The sequence below is a fragment of the Anomaloglossus baeobatrachus genome, chromosome 8, assembly GCF_048569485.1.
Source record: "Anomaloglossus baeobatrachus isolate aAnoBae1 chromosome 8, aAnoBae1.hap1, whole genome shotgun sequence".
NCBI lineage: Eukaryota > Metazoa > Chordata > Amphibia > Anura > Aromobatidae > Anomaloglossus > Anomaloglossus baeobatrachus.
The window spans coordinates 23,491,656-23,512,922 of NC_134360.1; the positions used below are offsets into that span (position 1 = coordinate 23,491,656).

Here is a 21,267-nt window from a genome sequence, read left to right on the forward strand (position 1 = left end):
ATCCCATGGAAAGACCCCCAACAATAAAAAGACAGGAAACCCCAATTTCATCACAGGAGGCCAGAAACAAAGCCCTTCACCCAACATCGGGCCATCAGAGGAGGAGACCACCATGGAGGGGACCATCAGCCCCACACAGAGACATGCAGGGCAGAGATATGGAAGAGATTAGAACCCTGCTTAGCACATTGTGCAGGAAACTAACACACCTATAAACCAGTCGTAAATCCAGAGTGTCTTACACAGCCGCACTCATTACAAGGTATATACACATGAGGTATATAGAAAAAAAAAAATGACCTCATTCACAATCAGCAGCTGTAACATCCAAGGCCTGAGCACCTCGGCCTTTGGATGAAAAACAAATGACCCCGACTTTATTCAAAGACTAAAGAATATAGACATTCAGATCCTCCTGGAAACATGGACCAGAGCTGAAAACGAATCTCTGGTGCCAATCGGATACAGGGAAATTTCTGTCCCTGCCCTTAAAAATAAAAACACCAAACAGGGCCGCTGCTCAGGAGGAATATTGATCTGGTATAAAGAAGAGCTCCACCAGTACATCAAACCAGTGAAGAGAGGAGGCAGCCACATATGGATCAGAATCAGCAGCTCCATCCTCACCTCTCAGTCCGATGTCTACCTCTGCACCACCTATATACCACCGCCAGAGTCCCCCTACTTCAATCCAGACAGCTTTCAGATCTTACAAGAAGAAGCTACCCATTATCAGGTCCTGGGCAAAGTTCTCATCTTTGGAGACCTCAATGCAAGAACAGGGAGAGAAAAAGACTTTCTGACCACAGATGGAAACATCTACATATTTGGGGCAGAGAACGACAGTCACGACTCAGAACACTCAGAGAGAAACAGCTATGACAGTACAGTCAACAAAAGTGGCAAAAAGCTCCTGAACTTATGTAAAAGTTTAGGTCTTCATATTCTTAATGGACGTACAAAGGGAGACTCACTGGGAAGATATACACTAAACTCCCATGTAGGAAGGAGTGTAGTAGACTACGCCATTACAGATATGGACCCGGCAAATATTAGCGCCTTCATAGTCACCCCACAAACGCACCTGTCAGACCACAGCCAACTTCTTCTGTACATAAAATCTACAGAGAAACCATCCGCACAAAAGCCACAGCAGAGCAGCCTCTACAACCGACCTCCATCCTATAAATGGTCCAAGACGTCAGAAATAAAATATAAAGAGGCTCCCAACAGACCGGAATTACAGGAGATGCTCCACAACTTCTACAGCTACAAGTACAAGTCAAACCCAGAAGGAGTGAATCAAGCTGCAAAAGACCTCAACAAAATATTCCACACCATGGCCAAATTGTCCGACATCAAACATGTCAACTATAAGAGGCCAAAAGAAAAGCAGATCAATGGTTGGTTTGACAAAGAGTGTAAAGCCGTTCGAAAGACCCTGAGAACAGCCTCAAACAATAAACACAGAGACCCCAACAACCCAGACCTGAGGGAAGCCTATGACACCATACAAAAGCAGTACAAAGCCATCCTCAGGAGGAAGAAGCAGAGCTACATCTCTACCAAACTTAGCCAACTCCAAGACGCCCTCCAAGACAACTCCTTCTGGGAAATATGGAGCCACATGGACACAAAGAGCAAGAAAAAGAATGACACCCATATCCAAAATGGCAACATCTGGCTCCAGTACTTCAGAGACCTCTACAAAGACATCCCAAAAGAAGGACTAAGCCAAGAGCAGGAAAACATAACATCAAAACTAAAGGCAATGGAAGAGAAAATCAAAAACTTCCAAAACCCACTGGACACACCAATTACATTACAGGAAGTTGCAGAGAAAATCACTTCCATAAAGTGTAAAAAATCTAGTGGTCTGGATGGAATCCCCCCAGAGATGTTGAAGTACAGCCCACCAGAAATTCAAGCTGCAATGGTTAAACTGTTCAACATTGTGCTGAGTGCTGGCTACTTCCCTCGTACCTGGAACCAAGGACTCATTACACCGATCCACAAGAGTGGGGACAGGTATGACCCTGCCAACTACAGAGGCATATGTGTCAGCAGTAACTTGGGAAAACTGTTCAACAGCATCCTAAACAAAAGGATCATCAGTTTCCTTACCGAGCACAATGTCCTGAGCAAAAGCCAAGCAGGGTTCGTGCCAAACCACCGCACCACGGACCACATCTACACCCTGCACAGTCTCATTCAGAGCCACGTCCACAATACAAAGCATGGGAAGATATACGCCTGCTTTGTAGACTTTAAAAAGGCCTTTGACTCAGTGTGGCACCCGGGCTTGTTCTTAAAAATGCTGGAAAGCGGAATAGGAGGAAAGACCTACGATGTCATCAAAAGCTCCTACACCGAGAACCTCTGCAGTGTGAGTGTGAACGGTAGAAGAACGGCTTATTTCCAGCAGAGCCGAGGAGTCAGACAGGGCTGCAGCCTAAGTCCAACGCTCGTCAATGTTTACATCAATGAGCGGCTACTGCTCTAGAATCTTCACCTGCTCCAGGTCTCACACTCCATGACGCCCAGGTGAAATTCTTGCTCTATGCAGATGACCTACTGCTGGTGTCACCAACCGAGAAAGGTCTCCAAGACAACCTACAAATTTTGGAGAAATTCAGCTCCACATGGGCACTACCGATCAATCTAAAGAAAACCAACATCATGGTGTTCCAGAAGAGAAAAAGAAGATTTGACCAGCATCCTTCATTTGTCCTAAACGGCTGCACTCTAACAGGAACAGACAAATACACCTACTTGGGCCTGGAAATTCACCAGTCAGGGAGCTTCAAACAAGCCATAGAGACCCTGAAAAACAAGGCCTGCAAAACCTTTTATGCCATCCGAAGGAAATTGTATCATCTGAAGCCACCAGTGAGGGTCTGGCTAAAAATCTTCGATTCCATCATTGCCCCAATCCTCCTGTACGGCAGCGAAGTCTGGGGACCTCACACTTACCCAGATTGGTCAAGGTGGGATTCCAGCCCAACAGAAATATTCCACCTGGAATTCTGTAAGCACCTTCTCCAGGTCCATCGAAGCACCTCCAACAGCGCCTGTCGAGCCGAGCTGGGCAGATTCCCTCTACACCTAGCAGCTCTGAAGAGGTCACTATCATTTCAGGCTCACCTACAGAGTAGCAATCCAAGCTCCCATCACCACAAAGCTCTGATATATATACGTGGGCCAGATGAACCAGGACCCCTGGCACAGCTCTCCCAAACCCAACTGGACAAAATAACCAATCACAGCAGCCTGACAAGAACCAGAATCAGGAAGATGGTAGACGAGGGCCAGGAGAGGTATGTCAGTGACTGGAGGACCGACATCAACACCTCACAGAAACTGACCACGTACCAGAGACTACAGAGAGACTACAGACTGGCCCCATATCTGGAGACACTCCCGGACCCCAGAGACCGCAGGACCCTGAGCCGATATAGACTCAGTGCCCACAGTCTAGCCATCGAATCCGGCCGACACAAGCAGAGCTACAAGCCCAGGGAGGACAGACTGTGCCAACACTGTGACCTGGAGGCCCTGGAGGATGAAACCCACTTCCTGCTACACTGCACCAAGTACTCAGCAGTGAGGGACACTCACTTCAGGAGACTCTCCCATCTCTTCCCGGATTTCAGCTCCATGAAGGAGGAAGAGAAAATATATATCCTGCTGGGGGAAGAAGAGAGCGCAGTGGAGATAGCAGCGCGGTATGTGAGCGAATGTCATAGACTTCGAGAAAGAGAACTATGATAAGTCATGGACTTCCATAGCCCCCCATCCCAGATGTGGCCCCCCAATCCCCACCCTGGATATGTCCCATCCACCGTTACCACAGTCCCCACCGTGGATATGCCCCATCATAAGCCATGGACTTCCATAGCCCCCATCCTAGAAGTGCCCCCACAGTCCCCACCCTGGATGTGCCCCATCCATCCTTCCTACAGTCCCCACCCACCATCCCCACAGCCCCAGTCCCTAATGTACACTTGCTTTGGCAAAACTAATTTGTATTTGGTCCTGCCAATAAAGCTTATTTGATTTGATTTGATTTGATAGATAGATAGATAGATAGAGGGATAGATAGATAGATAGATAGAGGGATAGATAGATAGAGGGATAGATAGATGGATAGATAGATAGATAGATAGATAGATAGATAGATAGATAGATAGATAGAGGGATAAATAGATAGATGGATAGATAGAGGGATAGAGGGATAGATAGAGGGATAGATAGATAGAGGGATAGATAATAGATAGATAGAGGGATAGATAGAAAGAGGGATAGATAATAGATAGATAGATAGATAGATAGAGGGATAGATAGATAGAGGGATAGATAGAGGGATAGATAGATGGATAGATAGAGAGATAGAGGGATAGATAGAGGGATAGATAGATAGAGGGATAGATAGATAGATAGAGGGATAGATAGATGGATAGATAGATAGATAATAGATAGATAGATAGAGGGATAAATAGATAGATATAGGGATAGATAGATAGAGGGATAGAGGGATGGATAGATAGAGGGATAGATAGATAGATAGAGGGATAGATAGATAATAGATAGATAGATAGAAGGATAGATAGATAGATAGATAGATATAGGGATAGATAGATAGAGGGATAGAGGGATGGATAGATAGAGGGATAGATAGATAGAGGGATAGATAGAGGGATAGATAGATAGATGGATAGATAGAGGGATAGAGGGATAGATAGATAGAGGGATAGATAGATAGATAGATAGATAGATAGATATAGGGATAGATAGATAGATAGATATAGGGATAGATAGATAGAGGGATAGAGGGATGGATAGATAGAGGGATAGATAGATAGAGGGATAGATAGAGGGATAGATAGATAGATGGATAGATAGAGGGATAGAGGGATAGATAGATAGAAGGATAGATAGATAGATAGATAGATAGATAGATATAGGGATAGATAGATAGATAGATATAGGGATAGATAGATAGAGGGATAGAGGGATGGATAGATAGAGGGATAGATAGATAGAGGGATAGAGCGATGGATAGATAGAGGGATAGATAGATAGATAGATAGATAGAGGGATAGATAGAGGGATAGATAGATAGATGGATAGAGGGATAGATAGAGGGATAGATAGATAGAGGGATAGATAGATAGATAGAGGGATAGATAGATGGATAGATAGATAGATAATAGATAGATAGAGGGATAAATAGATAGATATAGGGATAGATAGATAGAGGGATAGAGGGATGGATAGATAGAGGGATAGATAGATAGATAGATAGATAGATAGAGGGACTGGATAGATAGAGGGATAGATAGATAATAGATAGATAGATAGATAGATAGATAGAAGGATAGATAGATAGATAGATAGATAGATAGATAGATAGATATAGGGATAGATAGATAGAGGGATAGAGGGATGGATAGATAGAGGGATAGATAGATAGAGGGATAGAGCGATGGATAGATAGATAGATAGAAGGATAGATAGATAGATAGATAGATAGATAGACAGATAGATAGACAGATAGATAGACAGATAGATAGATAGAGGGATAGATAGATAGAGGGATAGATAGATAGAGGGATAGATAGATATATAGAGGGATATATAGATAGATAGATAGATAGATAGAGGGATAGATAGATAGATAGATAGATAGATAGAGGGATAGATAGATATATAGAGGGATATATAGATAGATAGAGGGATAGATAGATAGATAGATAGATAAATAGATAGATAGAGGGATAGATAGATATATAGAGGGATATATAGATAGATAGATAGATAGAGGGATAGATAGAGGGATGGATAGATAGAGGGATAGATAGATAGATAGATAGATAGATAGATAGATAGATAGATAGATAGATAGATAGATAGATAGATAAATAGATAGATAGAGGGATAGATAGATATATAGAGGGATATATAGATAGATAGATAGATAGATAGATAGATAGATAGATAGAGGGATAGATAGAGGGATGGATAGATAGAGGGATAGATAGATAGATAGATAGATAGATAGATAGATAGATAGACAGATAGATAGATGGAGGGATAGATAGATAGATAGAGGGATAGATAGATAGAGGGATAGATAGATAGATAGATAGATAGATAGATAGATAGATAGAGGGAGGGATAGAGGGATAGATAGATAGATAGATAGATAGATAGAAACCCAGCACAAAATGAAAACTGCTGCAAAAGAAATCACTGTGCAACCTCCTGGGATAACAATCTCATAATCCGTCTAATAATCCTATAATAATTTTATTATTATTATTATTATTATTATTATTATTATTATTATTATTATTATTATTATTAATAATAATAATTTATTTTACACTCGACCACACTGGATGGGCTTCACTGGAGAACCAAGATGGCAGCCCTGGCTATACAGCAGCGCCGCTCTATCTCTTTGGGGGAAAGTGATGCCAGTCGTGCCATATACAAGGGATGACAGTCGGATGTAAATCGTTGAAATGCAGCAATAAGAGCATTCCACAGCTTGACATCATTCTATTCACAGATATCCAGGAACAGAGGGAAAAAAATATAATTTCATTAAAATCCATATAAGCTGCATGCTTGTCACCTGCAGAACATCTTTATCCGGGTCCTTGGCCGCCACTTTGTAAATGACAGTGGAGACAGGGGTATTTTCAGGAATATAAAGCTCGGCGTCTGTAGGAGACAAATGATTGGATTTTCATTTTGGAAGTTATCTACATTGTATTTAATAAATAACACAACGTATCCAAACATTGATACAGGAAGGATCCTCATGTAAGCAAATCCAACATCTCTGCTAACATGTCTGCTTTAGTACATATTTGTATTTCACAACAAATAAACAAAATTTAGGCTTTTTTTGCCATAACTCTGCATTGTGCCTTTGCTGTTCTTCATGGAAATATAAGAATCTATATATATAATTGCCTTATTCTGTCTGTCTGTCTGTCTGTCTGTCTGTCTGTCTTGCTCCAAAATTGTGTCCTTACGGTGACACAAAGCGGATTGGCCGCTGGCCTCGCCATGGCCCAGCCCCCCCGCACGGATTGGTCGTTCGCCCTGGCTCCCCCCCCACACGGATTGGCCGGCCGCTCGCACAGGTTCCGCCCCCCCATGGATTGGCCTCTCGCCCGGCACCCTGCACGTATTGGCAACTCGGCCACGCCCCGCCCCCCTCACGCAATGCACGCTCGCTCTGGCCCCGCCCCCCGCACGCATGCCCCGAACTGACACGGAGACACGACTCCCAGGTGAGTACTGTACCCCCAGGAGCCCACACCAGCATACGCCGCCAACCCAGCCGACACAAACCCTCGCATTGCTGGGGCTGGCCGGCGTATGCTGGTGTGGGCTCCCGTGCAAGTGGGGGACGGGATGCGCTGGTAACCATGGTAGCATAGTTACCAGCGCATCAAGGTCCTGCAGCGGCGGAACATACACACATGCACACACATAACACACACACATCAGATCACACTCACTCTCACACACACCTCACACACACATCAGATCGCATCCACACACTCACAGCATCCGGAGATATCGCTTGCTTCTCGGCGCCGATACTGTGCTGTGAGCTTCCAGGACCTGCCGGAGGATCACATGGCCAGAAGCATGTGGTATCTCCGGATGTTGTGAGTGTGAGCGCGTATGTGCAATATCGTCAGTGTGTGTGTGTGTGTGAGTGTATGCGATCGGATGTGTGTGAGTGTATGCGATCGGTGTGTGTGTGTGTGTGTGTGTGTGTGAGAGTGTATGCGATCGGGTGTGTGTGAGTGTATGCGATCGGGTGTGTGTGAGTGTATGCGATCGGGTGTGTGGTAGTGTATGCGATCGTGTGTGTGTGTGAGTGTATGCGATCGGGTGTGTGTGAGTATGCGATCGGGTGGGTGTGAGTGTATGCGATCGGGTGGGTGTGAGTGTATGCGATCGGGTGTGTGTGTGTGTGTGTGAGTGTATGCGATCGGATCTGTGAGTGTCGGCAGAGGAGCACGGCGTGCTGGAGGAGGCTGATCCTGGGGAAGGCTGGGAGGGGGAGGCTGATGCTGGGGGAGGCTGATGTTGGGGGAGGCTGATGCTGGGGGAGGCTGATGTTGGGGGAGGCTGGGAGGGTGTAGGCTGATGCTGGGGGAGGCTGATGCTGGGGGAGGCTGGGAGGAGAGAGGCTGATGCTGGGGGAGGCTGATGCTGGGGGTGGCTGGGATGAGAGAGGCTGATGCTGGGGGAGGCTGATGCTGGAGGAGGCTGATGTTGGGGGAGGCTGGGAGGGTGTAGGCTGATGCTGGGGGAGGCTGATGCTGGGGGAGGCTGGGAGGAAAAAGGCTGATGCTGGGGGAGGCTGATGCTGGGGGTGGCTGGGATGAGAGAGGCTGATGCTGGGGGAGGCTGGAATGAGAGAGGCTGATGCTGGGGGAGGCTGATGCTGGGGGAGGCTGGGAGGGGGAGGCTGATGCTGTGGGAGGCTGGGAGGAGAGAGGCTGATGCTGGGGGAGGCTGATGCTGGGGGAGGCTGGAAGGAGAGAGGCTGATGCTGGGGGAGGCTGATGCTGGGGGAGGCTGGGAGGGGGAGGCTGATTCTAGGGAAGGCTGGGAGGAGAGAGGCTGATGCTGGAGGAGGCTGGGAGGAGAGAGGCTGATGCTTGGGGAGGCTGGGAGGAGAGAGGCTGATGCTGGGGGAGGCTGGGAGGCGGAGGCTGATGCTGGGGGAGGCTGGGAGGCGGAGGCTGATGCTGGGGGAGGCTGATGCTGGGGGAGGCTGGAAGGAGAGAGGCTGATGCTGGGGGAGGCTGATGCTGGGGGAGGCTGGGAGTGGGAGGCTGATGCTGGGGGAGGCTGGGAGGAGGGAGGCTGGGAGGAGAGAGGCTGATGCTGGGGGAGGCTGATGCTGGAAGGAGAGAGGCTGATGCTGGGGGAGGCTGATGCTGGGGGGAGGCTGGAAGGAGAGAGGCTGATGCTGGGGGAGGCTGATGCTGAGGGAGGCTGGGAGGTGGAGGCTGATGCTAGGGAAGGCTGGGAAGAGGGAGGCTGGGAGGAGAGAGGCTGATCTTGGGGAAGGCTGGGAGGAGGGAGGCTGGGAGGAGAGAGGCTGATGCTGGGGGAGGCTGATGCTGGGGGAGGCTGGAAGGAGAGAGGCTGATGCTGGGGGAGGCTGATGCTGGGGGAGGCTGGGAGGGGGAGGCTGGGAGGAGAGAGGCTGATGCTGGGGGAGGCTGGGAGGAGGGAGACTGGGAGGGGGGAGGCTGGGAGGGGGGAGGCTGAGAGAAGAGAGGCTGATGCTGGGGGAGGCTGAGGCTGGGAGGAGAGAGGCTGATGCTGGGGACAGAGAGGCTGATGCTGGGAGGAGAGAGGCTGATGCTGGGAGGAGAGAGGCTGATGCTGGGAGGAGAGAGGCTGATGCTGGGAGGAGAGAGGCTGATGCTGCGGGTAGAGAGGCTGATGCTGGTGCAGCATGGGGGATGGAGCACGATGGGGGGTGCGCAGCATGGGGGATGGAGCACGTTTGGGAGTGCGCAGCATGGCGGATGGAGCACGTTTGGGACTGCGCAGCATGGCGGATGGACCACGTTTGGGAGTGCGCAGCATGGCGGATGGAGCATGTTTGGGAGTGCGCAGCATGGTGGATGGAGCACGTTTGGGAGTGCGCAGCATGGCGGATGGAGCACGTTTGGGAGTGCGCAGCATGGCGGATGGAGCACATTTGGGAGTGCGCAGCATGGCGGATGGAGCACGTTTGGAAGTGCGTAGCATGGCGGATGGAGCACGATAGGGGGTGCGCAGCATGGGGGATGGAGCACGATGGGAGGTGCACACCTCCCCCCAACACACACACACACAACACACCACACACACACTGGGAACCACAAACACCGCCCTACACAGACACCCACACACACAGACAACGCTGCACACACATAACACCCAACACACAAACACCGCGGCATACATAAATATACGCACATACCGCACAACACACACATTGCACAAAACATACCTCCCCTAAAACACACCACACACACACAAACCACGCAACACACACACACACACACAACGCGACAGACACACAGCGCTTCACAAACAACGCAACACACGCAACACACATACAACAGCGCTCTCACCCCCCGTCACACCCAGACAACACCCAGAACATGCACAGCGCCATACACAAACACTTGGTAACTACAGACAACAACATCTATATATATATATATATATATATATATATATATATCAAAAACAAAAATCATACATTAACTACACAATACGTAAATTCTAGAATACCCGATGCGTAGAATCGGGCCACCTTCTAGTCTATATATATAATTGCCTTATTCTGTCTGTCTGTCTGTCTGTCTGTCTTCCTCCAAAATTGTGTCCTTACGGTGACACAAAGCTGATTGGCCGCTGGGCTCGCCATGGCCCCGCCCCCCCGCACGGATTGGCCGCTCGCCTCGCCTCCGCCCCCCCCCCCACGGATTGGTCGCTCGCCTCGGCCTGGCCCCGCCCTCCGCATGGATTGCCCGCTCGCCTCGGCCCTCCGCACGCATCGCCAGACATAACCTTGCGCTGCTGGGATCGTGACGGAGCCGGTGTACGCTGGTAACCATTATACACATCGGGTAACTAAGGTCCCTTAGTTACCCGATGTGTATCATAGTTACCAGTGTACACCGGCTCCGTCACGATCCCAGCAGCGCCAGACATAACCTTGCGATGCTGGGATCGTGACGGAGTCGGTGAACGCTGGTAACCATTATACACATCGGGTAACTAAGGTCCCTTAGTTACCCGATGTGTATCATAGTTACCAGCGTACACATGTGCAGGGAGCCGGCATTATACTCCTCTCCCCCCAGGACTACTCCTCCTATTATAGTCCTCCTATTATACTCCTCTCTGAGTATAATAGGAGAACTATTATAACATGGGGGATGGAGCACGATGGGGTGCACAGCATGGGGGATGTAGCACGATGGGGGGTGCGCAGCATGGGGGATGTAGCACGATGGGGAGTGCGCAGCATGGGGGATGGAGCACGATGGGGAGTGCGCAGCATGGGGGAAGGAGCACGATGGGGGGTGCGCAGCATGGGGGATGGAGCACGATGGGGGTGTGCAGCATGGGGGATGGAGCATGATGGGGGTGCGCAGCATGGAGGATGTAGCACGATGGGGAGTGCGCAGCATGGGGGATGGAGCACGATGGGGAGCGCGCAGCATGGGGGATGGAGCACGATGGGGAGTGCGCAGCATGGGGGATGGAGCACGATGGGGGGTGCGCAGCATGGGGGATGTAGCACGATGGGGAGTGCGCAGCATGGGAGATGGAGCACGATGGGGAGTGCGCAGCATGGGAGATGGAGCACGATGGGGAGTGCGCAGCATGGGGGATGGAGCACGATGGGGAGTGCGCAGCATGGGGGATGGAGCACGATGGGGGGTGCGCAGCATGGGGGGTGGAGCACGATGGGGGTGTGCAGCATGGGGGATGGAGCATGATGGGGGTACGCAGCATGGGGGATGGAGCACGATGGGGGGTGCGCAACATGGGGAATGGAGCACGATGGGGAGTGCGCAGCATGGAGGATGGAGCACAATGGGGAGTGCGCAGCATGGGGGATGGAGCACGATGGGGGTGCGCAGCATGGGGGATGGAGCACGATGGGGGAGCGCAGCATGGGGGATGGAGCACGATGGGGAGTGCGCAGCATGGGGGATGGAGCACGATGGGGAGTGTGCAGTATGGGGGATGGAGCACGATGGGGGGTGCGCAGCATGGGGGATGGAGCACGATGGGGGGTGCGCAGCATGGGGGATGGAGCACGATGGGGGGTGCGCAGCATGGGGGATGGAGCACGATGGGGGGTGCGCAGCATGGGGGATGGAGCACGATGGGGGGTGCGCAGCATGGGGGATGGAGCACGATGGGGGGTGCGCAGCATGGGGGATGGAGCACGATGGGGAGTGCGCAGCATGGGGGATGGAGCACGATGGGGGGTGCGCAGCATGGGGGATGGAGCACGATGGGGGGTGCGCAGCATGGGGGATGGAGCACGATGGGGAGTGAGCAGCATGGAGGATGGAGCACGATGGGGAGTGCGCAGCATGGGGGATGGAGCACGATGGGGAGTGCGCAGCATAGGGGATGGAGCACGATGGGGGGTGCGCAGCATCGGGGATGGAGCACGATGGGGAGTGCGCAGCATGGGGGATGAAGCACGATGGGGGGTGCGCAGCATCGGGGATGGAGCACGATGGGGAATGCGCAGCATAGGGGATGGAGCACGATGGGGGTTGGGCAGCATGGGGGATGGAGCACGATAGGGGGTGCGCAGGATGGGGGATGGGGCACGATGGGGGGTGCGCAGCATGGGGGATGGAGCACGATGGGAGGTGCACACCTCCCCCCAACACACACACACACAACACACCACACACACACTGGGAACCACAAACACCGCCCTACACAGACACCCACACACACAGACAACGCCGCACACATACAACACCCAACACACAAACACCGCGGCATACATAAATATACACACATACCGCACAACACACACATTGCACAAAACATACCTCCCCCCAAAACACACCACACCCACACAAACCGCGCAACACACACACAACGCTCCACAAACAACGCAACACACGCAACACACATACAACACCGCTCTCACCCCCCGCCACACCCAGACAACACCCAGAATATGTACAGTGCCTTACACAAACACTTGGTAACTACACACAACAACATCTATATATATATATATAACAAAAATCATACATGAACTACACAATACGTAAATTCTAGAATACCCGATGCGTAGAATCGGGCCACCTTCTAGTAAATTCATAACAACATATCAGTACATAGATATTTAGGCTTTTATCTCATTAATCGGACCCGGTCTTCAGATCCGAGAACAGTCCATGTTTCTCGGGCTGGTGAAACTGCCCTTATATGAATTTTTGCAGAGTGTCACTAAAGTGTAGATTCATTTTTATTTTAACTTTTAATATTGATGCTTGTAACATAAAAAGTTGAATACAACTTCTTTTGTATTAATCTTAAATTATTTTAGGTCTTCTTTCCCATGATTATCCACTGCTACATGATCCAGAGCGCTAAATACAAAGACGTAAATGAAATAAGTCTCTCTACCTGCAGCCACCACTAGAGGGAGCTAAAGTGCTCAACGAACACAGTTCATGCACTCAATAACAAAACAGTATGCAGTAAGCTCCCCCTAGGGGTGGCTCCAAGTACTGTATACAGAATATTATCATTTCACCCTCAGCTTCTATAGATATGGAGGTCTATATGAAGAAAAATGCAGTTCTGATGACTATAAACATATAATAATCACAGCCGCTAACCCTTAAAGGCGAACCAATGACTTTACCACTAACTGGTTGTCAGTTACCATCCTTGATCCTATTTTCTCAAGCTGGAGTCAAGATTTCTATTTGCATAGCTAAAAATCATTTCCCATGTATCAGATGCAATATACCTTTTTCGGCCAAAGTTCCGGTGAACACCGGGGGTTTGTTGACTTTGGATATCTCAATGACAATGGACTGAGTGGCTGTGGTCCCTTTACTGTCTTCAACAAGGATTTGCAGGGTGTATAGAGGGACGGCTTCAAAATCCAACTTGGGTGTACTGGTCGTTATAAGCTGCTCAGAAGAATGGACGAAAAATAAGTCACAAAGCGGCTCAGGTGCCTTTAATAACTCCATGTTGTATTTGCAAGTAGAGTTACAGTCAGTGGAGATAAGAGGAGAATGAGGCCATTTTCTCAGTCTCAAGAACCCTATATCCATTACCAATGTCAGTTTTCAAATCTTCCTTCATTCTAAATAATTTTATATATATATATATATATATATATATATATATATTTATTTTTTATTTTTTTAAGATGGTGGCCGGTATGTATCACAGGAGTGGTGTAAGCTTGGATGTCTGCTTAGTTTTATTTGTATCTCTACTGGCTAACACGGTACAAAGATATATTTTAGTTTTATTAGAGCATTCCAGGGACAGGTTTTACGGATAGCCAAAGAAAAAGGCAGGTCTGGCTATCCACATAGCTTCGCCCATGGGTGTGTCTCACATCTTACAATGGTGCCTGTTTGTTTGACACATGGTCAGTGTGTGGAGGTTGTCACACCACCAGGAAGGAATCTCTGAGAGATCATCTCTACTTTGCAGCACGTTTTGCACAGTACAGTATACACAGTAGACCCACAATGTATAACATACATATATTTTCTTCTCTCTACTTCAATAGTTCTCTATATATACATATTGCTATCTTTTATATATATATATATATATATATATATATATATATATATATATATAGCTTGTTTAGATATGCAGATAGATGAATAGATATAAAGTAAATAATACATAAAGAGCTATCTATATCTATTTAAAATCTAATCTCTCCATTTATCTAGACGAATTAAAAATGGGCAGCACTCAGGTTCTTCCAATTACAAAGGTGAAGTACTCGCCCATAGGATGCAAACTATGGACCCTGCAAAACGGCCTTCTTTTATCATGTGTATCTGTCTGTAAAACTAAATGAAAATGTATTCACAATATGCACAATCTCTTTTTGGATTGCTGCTAGGTTTTTGCTTTATTTTATCTTGTGATCACATGGTCTCTCATAGCTATTTATCTAGCAACTATGTATCCATCTATTTCATATTTTTTCATGTCTATCTATCTATCTATGATATTTTATATCTATCTCATATCTTTTTAGCTAGCTATCCATCTATCCATCCATCTATCCAGAAAATGAGGTTGCCATGATGTGGCTGCTGGGCAGGTATTATAATGGCTATTCTAATATGCTAAACACCTCAAAAAAACCTTTGCTATTAGCAGTTTACATCTCTGCCATTATACTGTTTTTTCTCTTTATTATATTATTCATTATGAACAGATACGCACCTGTTAACACTATTGGAAGGGCTGCCAGTCCTCATTTTGCTACATTTATCCATCCATCCATCCATTTATCCATCTATTTATCCATCTATGCATCCATATATCCATCCATTTATCCTTTCATCCTTCTATCCATCCAACCATCCATCAACCATCCATCTATTCATCTATTTATCCATCCATCTATTTATCCATCCGTCCATCCATTTATCTTTTCATCCATCCATTTATCCCTCTATGCATCCATATATACATCCATTTATCCTTTCATCTATCCATCCATTTTTCCTTTCATTTATCCATCCATCCATCCATCTATCCATCCATCCATCCATCCATCTAGCCATTCATCCATCTATCAATCTATCCATCCATTTATTAATTTATGAATCTATCATCCATCCATTTATCCTTTCATTCATCCATTCATTTATCCTTTCATTCATTCATCCATCCATTTATAATCCATCCATTTTTCTTTTCTTCCATCCATTTATCCATGCATCCATTTATCATCCATATATGCATCCATCCATTTATCCTTTCATCCATCGATCCATCTATCTAACCATACATTTATTTCTCTATCCATTTATCCATCTATCACCCATCCATTTATCCATCTATCCATTTATGAATCCATCCATCCATTTATCCTTTCACCCATTTATCAATCCATTCATTTATCCATCTATATATCTATGCATTTATCCTTTCATCCATCCATTTATCCATCCATCTATCCATCCACCCACCTATACATCCATTTATTCATCCATTTATGAATCTATTCATCCATCCATTTATCCATCTCTCTATCCATTTATCCATTCATCTATCCATTTCTCTATCCATTTATCCATTCATCTATCCATTTCTCTATCCATTTATCCATTCATCCATCCATCATCTCTCCATCCATCCATCCAGCCATTCATCCATCTATCAATCTATCCATACATTTATCCATTTATTCATTTATGAATCTATCATCCATCCATTTATCCTTTCATTCATTCATCCATCCATTTATCCTTTCATTCATTCATCCATCCATTTATCATCCATCCATTTTTCTTTTCTTCCATCCATTTATCCATGCATCCATTTATCCATCCATATATCCATCCATTTATCCTTTCATCCATCGATCCATCTATGTATCCATCCATTTATTTATCCATCCATTTATCCATCCATCACCAATCCATTTATCCATCTATCCATTTATGAATCCATCCATTTATCCTTTCACCCATTTATCAATCCATTCATTTATCGATCTATATATCTATGCATTTATCCATTCATCCATCCATCTCTCTATCCATTTATCCATTCATCCATCCATCCATCATCTCTTCATCCGTCTATCAATCAATTCAAAAATCCCAAGAACGCAGCAAAGTGGGAAAAGTTAGTTCCGGCCACCAGGGTACAACTCTGTTCCCTCCAAATAGAAAGTAACAAAACCAGCACCCGTCCAAATATAGTGGTGAAATATAATGTACTTTATTGGCCTCTATCTATGAATCCTTCCAGGAAACCTCTCAAGAAAGATTCAACTCTTTGGAGATGAAACATTGCATATATGTAGGTCATTAAAGTATCTATTTTAGCTTTATCTAACCACTGATATACAACAATATTTTGGTTTCAACTGCGATCTATTTGATAAAAACAGCACGACTGCTTCACTACATAGCCAGTAAATATACAGTTTTCACAATGGCTAAGTAATGTGATGTGTCATGTACACAGGAACAGCTGGCCCCCAAATCCCTGAGATCTGCAACCTGTTCATCATCTTCCCTGAATGATGTCAGTTTTCTGCACAGCGACATCAACATGGGAAATAAATTCCACTTAATCTGAATCTACATAGAAAAATGATCCGAAGCCACAGAACAAGCTGCGGAGAAGAAGAAGAACGGATCTATGAGAGCGATTACACTGCTAGAAGATCTCTGATCGGAGCCAGTAACTTTCTTACCTCCCAGTAATTCACAGCTTTTCGAATAATGGTGAACGGGTGAATCACCGGATTTGAGTTCACGATGAAAGGCGCTCCGACTATGGAGTCATATTGTAAAGCGGTTGCCGTTATCTTGGCCACTAGAGTGCTCCGAGGGGCGTCTTCAGGAAGGGTCACATTGTTAGGCAAATATAATGTTGGAGCAGAAGAGATTACTGGTGAAGAGAAAAGCAAGTGACAGAAACGTGTACATATAAATAAATGAGTAATAGCAGGGAATTGTAGTGTCACAGGGTATGTACCGATGGAAAAGGGGCTCCTAGGCTGACCCTAAGACTGAGACCCCTGTGCTGTCCCTTATCTCAAAGGTAGGCTTGATGGTAGCCAGGTTCGAGCCTCCAGCATGACCCTGTCTCCTGTCTGAGCCCTGATACTATTTCCCGTCCACCCAGGGAGCAGGCCGGAAACCAAGTAATGAAAACCCCACAAATAGGCACAGACAAGGGTAAACAGAAACTCATGAACACTGCACACAAACACAAAGGAGGGACAGTATATGAACTGGGGAGTAACACAAAAGGGGTAAGTAATAAATGCAGAACCGCAACTTGTAGATCACCATAGAACAGGAAAATCACAGAAACCGAGGAAGCAAAGCTATATCCGGCACTCATCCCCAGAATCCAGAACTTTATAAAGGGTGAAGGTGTTTGTGCACACTGTACACAATCACAAAGGAGAGACAGTATGTGAACTGGGGAGTAACACAAAAGAGGTAAGAAATAAATGCACAACTGGAAGACTCACACACCACTCAGAATTGCAACTTGTAGATCCCTATAGAACTTGATAACCACAGGAACCGAGGTAGGAGAAGCTATATCCGGCACTCAGCCCCAGAAACCAGAACCTTATAAAGGGTGAAGGCAACTGAGGATGGAAATCAGCAGACTGAACTTCCAGAAGATGAACACAGGCCAGCAGGAATTAACTCCTGCTGTACTGGAGAGCAGTGAAGCCAGAACCAGCAGACACCCATGACAGGATGTGCAACTAAGGGAACCCAATCTGTTTGTCGGACTCTGCAGTGTGAACAGAATCAGAAGCTGCCATGAAACCCAGCAAGTGCAATGCCAAATATTGCATGACATGTAGGGTCTGAGACCCTGATTATAATGATGTCTCACTCACTGGGCTGCATATTATTTTTTAATAAAGTGTTTTATGAGCAGGAGATTATTACTACAGGACTAGCTGCCTCATGGCTCCTAGTCTTGTTGCTCTGTGTAACCCCGCCCACATCCCTGATTAGCAGCTTTCGGTCAATATACAGTGTACACAGAACGCTGCCAATTAGTGGTGTTGGTGGGGTTATACACAGAAAACTGCCAATCAGTGGTGTGGACGAGGTTATACAAAGAATGCTGCCAGTTTTGTGGGCGGGGTTATAAACAGAAAGCTGCCAATCAGTGATATGGGCAGGGTTATACACTACACAGCTCAGCATTCAGAGCTCTGCTAAATCTGCAGCAGAGAAGGCTGTGGTTTTATAAAAACTACAACAGACAGTCCAGTAAGTGACACATCACTGGAATCAGTATCTCTGCCCCTACATCATGCTGCTCTCAGATTACAAATTATAAAAACAACTGTTGACAGATTATCTTTAAAATGCAAATCTGTAGCAGAAATCCAAGGGTCACCTTTGACTACACTGCAAAATTTGATTCCAACATGTTGCAAAATTAGCGTCTTAGGATCCAATTCAGGTTCCAGAGTTTAGTTGCGACGCCCTATATTTTACAAAGCTACACCTGATCTAGGGGCACACAAGAAAAATCCAAAACACATAAACTAACCTTGAAAAATGCTGAACAATAGCGGCAGCCGTCGCATGCTCATCCTGCAAACGTGGCGTGACCTTACAATGCTGCCGCTTCGTGGTGTCTTATACCGGGCAGGGCACTCCTTCCGGGGAAACGTTACACCTCACAAGGTGTGTTTTGGGCTCAGACACAAGCAGTGACCGGCGGAGCACTTAGTATTCCCAAAAGTGTTTATCTAGATACAACATTACTATACGACCTGAGAATTCAGAGGAGATGAAGCCGAACGCTGCAAACATTGCAAACATTGCCATCCGCGATACAAAGAGATAGTTACAAAACATCCAACCACAGTATTAGTATTGTGCTTTCCCAGGCCAGTCTGTGCATGCTGGACTAGCACCTACTACACACAGACGGAGGAGGGAGGAACCGGCCAAGATGACAATGTCCTCCTCGTGTGAAGATCACCAGTAATCCCACATATCTTATGAAGGGGAAGGATTTTCCACTCGTCGGTTAATGCAGGTGGCAGAGTCCTGCGCAACACGGTGCCGTGATGAAGATGAGGATTTAGAGCTCAGGCTAGATATTGCAAAAACATGGTTGACGGGTCAAAACAACCAAGCTGGTTGATTAGTCTCAAATCTTCATGGTTGGAACTCAAAGTCTTCTAAGGGGTACTTTGCACGTTGCGACATCGCTAGCATCGGCTAGCGATGCCGAGCGCGATAGTCCCCGCCCCCGTCGCAGCAGCGATATCTAGTGATTGCTGCCGTAGCGAACATTATCGCTGCGGCAGCTTCACACGCACTTACCTGCCCTGTGACGTCGCTCTGGCCGGCGACCCGCCTCCTTCCTAAGGGGGCGGGTCGTGCGGCGTCACAGCGACGTCACACGACAGGCGGCCAATAGAAGCGGAGGGGTGGAGATGAGCGGGACGTAAACATCCCGCCCACCTCCTTCCTTCCGCATAGCCGGTGGAGGCAGGTAAGGAGATGTTCCTCGCTCCTGCGGCTTCATACACAGCGATGTGTGCTGCCGCAGGAACGAGGAACAACATCGTATCTCCTATTGGTGCGACATTATGAAAATGTCCGACACTACACAGATCACCGATTTTCGACGCTTTTGCGATCGTTTATCGGGGCATCTAGGCTTTACACATTCCAACGTCGTTACCGGCGCCGGATGTGCGTCACTTTCGATTTGACCCCGACGATATCGCAGTAGCAATGTCACAGCGTGCAAAGTACCCCTAAAGGGGTTGACTATAACAACTCGTTACTTATCAACAGGTCAGGTCATACGTTGTTGATCACTGCTGTTCTGACCACTGAAGATGGATTTCTGAAGACCCCAGTGGTTGCACATGCACAATGATGATCCACTCAAATTATATGGGACTGATGGAGATTTCCAAGCGCTGTAGTCGGCTGTCATCTCCATCAGTCCCATAAACAATGAAAGGAGCGGTGGTACAGATATTTGATAGCTCTATTCAAAAAGGGGATCAAGGGAGGTCCCAGTGGTCAGAACTCCAGGTATCAGCAACTTATCAACTTATCACCTTTTTTGTGGATGTTCTGACCATTACCTATGTTCACTGGTCCCGTCGGAGCTTCCGTCCGAACAGCCTCCCCCCCCCGTCCGCCAAACGGATTTCGGATGCGCGCGCCGACGGGGCAATTTGTAATGGGGTGAGTGTGTGCTCTGTCTTACACCATTTTCGGGTGTGTACGCTTTGTGCAGGTGGACAGCCAGACATAGTAGGCTACGGCTGGGTGTCCGCCTGCAGAAAGCGTACACACCCGAAAATGGTGCAAGACAGAACACACGCTGACTCCGTCTGCTCCATTATAGGTATCGGCCCCATTGGTGCATGGCACATGTGTCCGAAACCCATTTTGCAGGGGTGGGGGGTGGGTTCGGATGGAAGCTCCAATGGGACCAGTGAACGTAGGTAATACCGCAATGTGAAAGGGGCCTTATTGTGCCTGAAGAAGGCCTCATGGCTAAAACACGTTGTATATTTTTTATAATATCATTAAAATTCCTTTATTGGATCTGCGGGATATCATGTGTTTGCCCGCCAGATATTCCACCCAGGCGCCAACCACCAGGGACTCACTATGAAGAAAAAGACATGGATCGCACATCCCAAAAAATACAATGATATAAAGCCGCCAGGCAAAAAAATTAAATAGAACATGAGGTTCTTTGTTACCATTCTGATCAGATTGTATTAAGCCCACTGCCACGTCATGGCAAACCTCTTGAGTGAGTCCCTATTCTATACCTTGTAGTGCGGCACTGTGCACTAACCACCGCTGCAGTGAGAAAGCGCCAGCAGGGCGGGCAACCTGGTGTGTTATACTACCATAGTGTGTTATACAACATTCTCCCCCCCTCTGCTTTTTGCTTGGATCTGCACTCCCC

The 21,267-nt window shown here is 47.1% G+C and overlaps 1 protein-coding gene across 1 annotated transcript in view; it reads right to left on the minus strand.

Moving 5' to 3' along the window:
• Window positions 1–18,937, minus strand: part of LOC142249092 (cadherin-related family member 3-like) — a 59,140-nt gene extending 40,203 nt beyond the window's left edge. The window contains exons 1-4 of the mRNA XM_075320686.1: window positions 18,862–18,937; window positions 17,021–17,217; window positions 13,571–13,736; window positions 6,641–6,729 (exon numbers count right to left, since the gene is read on the minus strand). Of these exons, the coding sequence (XP_075176801.1) occupies window positions 6,641–6,729; window positions 13,571–13,736; window positions 17,021–17,217; window positions 18,862–18,904 (495 nt within the window). The 5' untranslated portion in view covers window positions 18,905–18,937. The remainder of the gene's footprint in view (window positions 1–6,640; window positions 6,730–13,570; window positions 13,737–17,020; window positions 17,218–18,861) is intronic.
• Between the last annotated feature and the right edge of the window lie 2,330 nt (window positions 18,938–21,267).